The 6138-nt window shown below is 33.6% G+C and overlaps 1 protein-coding gene across 1 annotated transcript in view; it reads left to right on the forward strand.

Annotated features, from left to right (window-relative positions):
• The first annotated feature begins 740 nt into the window (after window positions 1-740).
• LOC110100969 overlaps window positions 741-6138 on the forward strand; it is a 9162-nt gene continuing 3764 nt past the window's right edge. Inside the window, exons 1-3 of the mRNA XM_028698414.1 lie at window positions 741-921; window positions 5405-5522; window positions 5966-6039. Of these exons, the coding sequence (XP_028554247.1) occupies window positions 859-921; window positions 5405-5522; window positions 5966-6039 (255 nt within the window). The 5' untranslated portion in view covers window positions 741-858. The remainder of the gene's footprint in view (window positions 922-5404; window positions 5523-5965; window positions 6040-6138) is intronic.

The following is a 6138-nucleotide window of genomic DNA, read 5'->3' on the forward strand; positions in this document are numbered from 1 at the left end:
AAATTTTCCCATACTTTCCTGTTCCTCCCAATTCTCTGTACTTTCCTGTTCCTCCCAATTCTCGGAAGCAATGCTCTTGGTGATTTTAGCATAAAACATGTTGTTTAAAGCAACTCGATAAGAATGCTTCTTTGGTCAACTTAAATTTTTTAAAAAATTGATTCAAATGCTAATGACTCAGGATTTATTTGTGACAGCTTTTTTAATACTTCTTAAAATAACTTTTTAGTTCAACAAATAAATTTTTTATAATATAAAAATGCTTCAAAAAACAGTAAGAAAATAGCCCAAACAAATCCTCAGTAAACTGGCATCATGTTAGCAAAACGCCTTGGTCTGACTTCACCAACGTCAATAAGTGTAGTACAGCGATTTTCTAGAAAGCTGTACTCCAGTGGCGAATAGTTCTAAGAAGAAATTTCCTTGCAGTTTCATTAAGAAAAGTTAAAGCTTCTGTATAGTTTAGCCAAAAGAACAAGGGCAGATTCTGCCCCTCCCTTCCTTGAGTATTTACACGCCGTAATATTTCTGCTACTTGGATACACTAAAACTTCAGTTAACGCGAAAAAAGACGAAGACTTGATCCACTTACAAAGTCAGGCCGACCAATATCCAAAATAATAGAAAATTTAAGTGTTCAACCATACGTAGTATGATAACGAAAAATGATAAAAAAAATGTTTCTTAAACGATAAAAATTATAAAATATGATTGGCGAAACGGTGAAATTAATTATTTAATTTCCAGCATGAACAAAGGGTTATATGGGTAAAGGAGGAAGCTTCGCCGAGCTTGAAGCTACTTCAATGTTCTGCTATAAAAAGAACCACACTGAACTGAACTTTTTTTTTTGCCAAGATGCCTTCGACTGGAGAGCCCTCTTCCCCGTCGTTTCACCAGCTACGGTCAGCCAAAAGACAGGTTCGCCCTCTTATTTTTTCGATTTTAAGGTGGCTGATGTGATGAATTATTCTGTGCAGAATTTGGTCCTGACTGACATGTGAGTGTATACAATGCATATATATTATATACATATTATGTCCGAACTCAACACACTGATTTATTTGATTACATATATGTAGGAGTGGCTAAGAAATGATTTTTTTGTTATAGAGACACAATTGTAAATTTTAATGATGTTCTTATTTTTTTTCATCTCACCTTTTTTTTTTTGAAATATCTCTTTATAACATAAAATAAATAAGAAAAATATTATAGCGATCTATAAATAAATAAAAAATAGAGATGTAATTTAACAATATGATAATATATTCTAAAAAATATTTTGCTATCCAAATTCGAATGTATTAACTTATTTAAATAGATGTTTGAGATCCTTACCTTAAAACGTACACAGTTATATTTTATCATGTTCTTTTCCTTAAATTTTTTGTCGGAAAAAAATTAGTGATTTAAAAAAAAATCATAATTTGTATAAAGAAAATCATCTTATCGATTAAAAATTATTTTGACTTATTAATAATCAAATTTTTATGCATTAAAAATAGTCATGCAAATTTTAATTTTGTTCAGTATACAAATAATTATTAAACTAAATTAGATTAGATTATCTTAAACTTATTAGTCATAATAACTAACATAAGAAATCTTTATTTTATTAAACTAATTTTAGTCATAATGATCAGTCTCTATCAAAAAAGTAATAAGAAAAAGAACAAATGTTTTATATATCAGTTTGATGAGGGAATGGAAAAAACTGAACTATGACTTGAAACTTATTTTTTAATCTTAGAAATCACAATTCCGTGTACAGAACTACCATAACTGTTCGGGAAAAATTAAGTACAGATGTAAAGGAAATGAAAGGGAGAATAATAGATTAAGCAGTTAAAGCGAAAATAAACTAATTTCTTGAAAATATTTCCTAAAGTTCTGTGGCCCCTGCTCCTCTACTCCCCACTCTTTTATTTAGATTAAAGCTTATTTTTTCTCTATTTTTAAGGAAAATTTATGCTAAAAAAAAAGCTTTACAAAGCAATAAAAAATAATGCCAAATGAAGCTGTAAACTACTAGCAGTGGGTAGAGATAGAGAGATTAGAAGAGAGATAAATACTACCAGAGAGGGAGAGGACCCACGCTAATTGAATGCCGCCATGACTTGAGGGGATCGGCAAGGAATTCTTAATCACTTGGAAGAACACCTCATCACAAGCAATCCCTTCCAATTGCGCATATCCTTTTTGCAAAAACCTAGCCTTGCACTGCACATCAGCTACATGAGATCCTTCCTTCTTTGTACGTATCCAATAGCTTTTCATCCTAGAGGAAGCTTCACCAACCCTCAGTGGCATTCTTCTATAGAGACTCTATCTCTTCATCCATAGCCCTCTTCCAAAGACCACAAATAAGGACTGTCCACTGCTTTCTTCTTGTGAATAGGAACTTGAGTCTCTTTGGCTGAAAGTGCAAATGCAATGTGATCCCTCAACTAAGCTGATTTTGGGACATTTTGGGGCCTGAACCTATTCTTTGCAATAGATTTCTAAGTAGGAATATCAATACCATCTTCTACCTCTTGATCTGCAACTGAATTAGGTACCTGGGTAGAAATGATATGCCTCTATAGAGCAAATGAAGCTGCATCAAACTCCAACTTCTACAATGTATTTGTGTTTCAAGGGGAACTCTCCACCTGCCTAGGGTCCTGAGACTTAAACATGCTAGCCTCGTTAAAAGTAACATCCTTGCTAATGATAATCATCATCTCTACCAGATCATAGAGTTTGAAGTCCTTGACTCCATGCCTAAAGCCAACAAAATTTACATTATTTTCCCTTGGTTCCAGTTTATATTTTTTATCATGATAATAAGCTAGACACCCAAACACTCTTAAGTGCTTATAATCTCTAATAGGTTGGCCTGATCACATCTCCTTTTGGGTCTTCATCTTCCCAATAGTTGTAGAAGGTAAACAATTCACCAAGTGAATGGCATAATTTATTGCTTCAGTCCAATAGACTCTATCCAACCCAACATCAGATAATATACACCAAACTTTCTCCACCAAAACCCAATTTATTCTCTCTGCCACCCTGTTCTACTACAGTGTCTCTCTAATAGTAAAGTGATTCTCTATACCAATTTTTTTGCACTTCTTTAAGAATGAATATGAAGTGTATTCTCCCCAATTATCTGATCAGATACACCAATTTTCTTTGGCAGTCTGAGTCTCAGATCTACTTCTTTCAAGTTCTGAAAATCTTCAGAACCTTATACTTGAACCTCATAATGTACACCCAAATATATCTAAAGTAATTATCAACTAAAGAGACAAAAGTATCGCTCCCCTCGAATGTTGCTGTCTTCGTTGGGCCCCAAACATTTGTATGAACATACTATAGGGTATCCTTCATATTGTAGACAAAAGTGCCAAAGGATACACATATCTTCTTGCCAAATACACAATATTCACAACGATCAAGCTTGTAGGTGCTTGCTTCTTTAATCAATCCATACTTCACCAAAGTTATAAGATAAGCCTCTCCAATATGATCTAGCTGCATATACCACAATGTAGTGGCATTAAAACAATCACCAGCAACACCAACTGATCCAATCACTAATCTTCCTTGAAGGTAGTAAAGGTTGTGGTGGCAAAATTCTTTCACATAAATTAGTGCTTTGTGAAATATCTTTAGAACTCTTACATTAATGACTATCATGTAACCCTTGGTCTCTAAAATCCTAATAGATAGCAAATTATTACTAATATCTAAAAAATGGCTTACATTAATTATCTCTCATGTAGTACCATCATGTTTTCTGATGAAGATACTCCTTACACCAACTATATGATAAGCTTAATCATTTTTCATGGTCACCTGACCACTATTAAGCTCTCAGTAGGTATTGAACCACTCCCTAGTGGGACAAATGTTATCAGTAGCAATAATGTTTAGAATTCAGCATGAACCATCTAAATACAAACTCTAAGCAACTGCAGATAGTGATAAACTGCAGATAGTGATATATATGAATCTTCATCACGCTCTTCCATGCTAAGGTTAGCCTTAGTGGACACTCAATTTCCCTTCTCCTTCAACTTTGGATAATATTTATTTTAAAGACTAGCCTCTAAGCAGAAAACACATTGATTCTTCCTAAGACAACGCCTATGATATCTGCCCTGCTTGTTGCACCCTTTTTCTTCTTCTGAGATCTTCCTTGTTGGAGTCTGAGAGCTGGCCTCAGCTGAATCTTTCTTTGCAGACTCCTTGTCCCGACTTTTGAACTCATGATTCAGTAATGCAGTAGTCACCTCACCATAGTTCAATACATTGCACCCATGAATGAGCATCATCGTGAAGTTTTTAAACTCATTCGGGAGTGAATTTAGTAGAAGGAAAGTCTTGTCTTCATCACCAACATCTTAATCCAAATTCCAATGATCTGCCAATGTCTTTATGAAGTCATTCAAATGCTCATAACTTGTAATCACATGACTCATTTGAAACCTATAGAGCCACTGTTTCATATGGAGATGATTCTCCACACTCTTCGACAGATACTTGTTCTCCATGCATAACTTTTCATAGCTTCACAGCAGAAGTCTCCATCATCACCCCATACTTGATCTAGTGTGATGAAGCAACAGAGAAATTATTAGGTACGGAGTGCGGACGGGAGAACCGTTTGCACACTAGTATAAAACAGTGTTCGGTACCGTTCGGTACCACTCGGTACCGCTGGGTACCGTTCGGTACTCTGTGTCTGTACAGACGATTCTCACCCTGTCCGCACTCCGCAGCTAATAATTTAAGCACCCCAGTTCATCTTAAGCCAATCCCTTTCAAAAATCTCTTCAGTATATTCATTGCCATCAAGAACATCCTCTAGATTCAAAGAGCACGACACATCAATCACCTTACATCGCCACATGACAAAATTTTATTTCCCTCCAAATTTCGGCACATCAATTTTGACGGGATGTGTAACCAACTAATGAATCGACACCTTCTCCACCGACGAAGTGGATGTATCAAACTCCACCATATCTCATCGTTTTCATTAAATTGTAAATTCCTCACGACATCGGAACTGAACCAATCCAACTAAGAAGCAATCTGGAAATAATAAACAATCTTTGTTTGTTCTATCTGACCAGAGTATGCCTCAAATAATTGCTCCCATTCTTCAAGTTGCCACCGTAAATTCAACTGAAGAACATAAAAAAAATTTACGGTGGCAATTTGAAGAATGAGATGCAAGATAATATAATACAGAAGAACATTTTCTTTAAGAAACAATTCATTTAATGTTCATGAGAACATTAGTTATACAAACTGTTTGCGTTCATTCATTTTATACACTTTATTATTCTATTTTGATAAAAAAAAATGAAAACTTCATTTATTTTAACAATTCCATTATTTTTTGCGACAGAAACTTATAACAGTGGAGGAGAGCAGTAGCAGTGCTTCCGTCAATAAGCAAAGCGATCATATTGAAGGAAAAAGCCAAGTGACCGATAGAGTTATCCAAGGTGCTTTGGGACAAGATGGTAAGACCAAATTATCTGGAAATTGAAATAAAATATTATAGTTTTTTTAATATGATGTAAATATCTCAATTCTAAAGTACAATAGGCTAGTAGGAAATTCAGGGGGCTGATTTTAGTGGAGGGATAGGTGATTAGATATAATATATTGCAAATATAAAATTTAAGATAAAATTTTTAAAGATTTTGTTTGGAATACTTTTATTAGTATTTTTTAAAACAATAATAAAATTATCTCAAACAAAACATAAACTTCCACCAATCCTATTCAAAAATCTAAGACCGGTCACTTATTTCTGTCAAAAATATTTATCTTTTAAAAATTATAGTTAATCTGTATTTTAATTGTTATGCTGTTAATGAAAATAAAGATAAACAATATGAAAAGAAAATTTATTTAATTAAGCCAAATGGTAATTTAACAGTTAATATTCTTTATTTTTAAGGTGATAGACGAGAAGATATTGGCCCTAACGGATCAACACTTGCTTTTAGCGATTCGGGAGATCAAGTTCATGAGGTACATTGATGGTTATTGTTTCTTTCTTTTTAAAAATAGATTCCTAAATGCATATATATGAAATAAGATTGATATATATATATATATATATATATATAT

The sequence above is a fragment of the Dendrobium catenatum genome, unplaced genomic scaffold (genome assembly GCF_001605985.2).
Source record: "Dendrobium catenatum unplaced genomic scaffold, ASM160598v2 fragScaff_scaffold_1082, whole genome shotgun sequence".
Lineage (NCBI taxonomy): Eukaryota > Viridiplantae > Streptophyta > Magnoliopsida > Asparagales > Orchidaceae > Dendrobium > Dendrobium catenatum.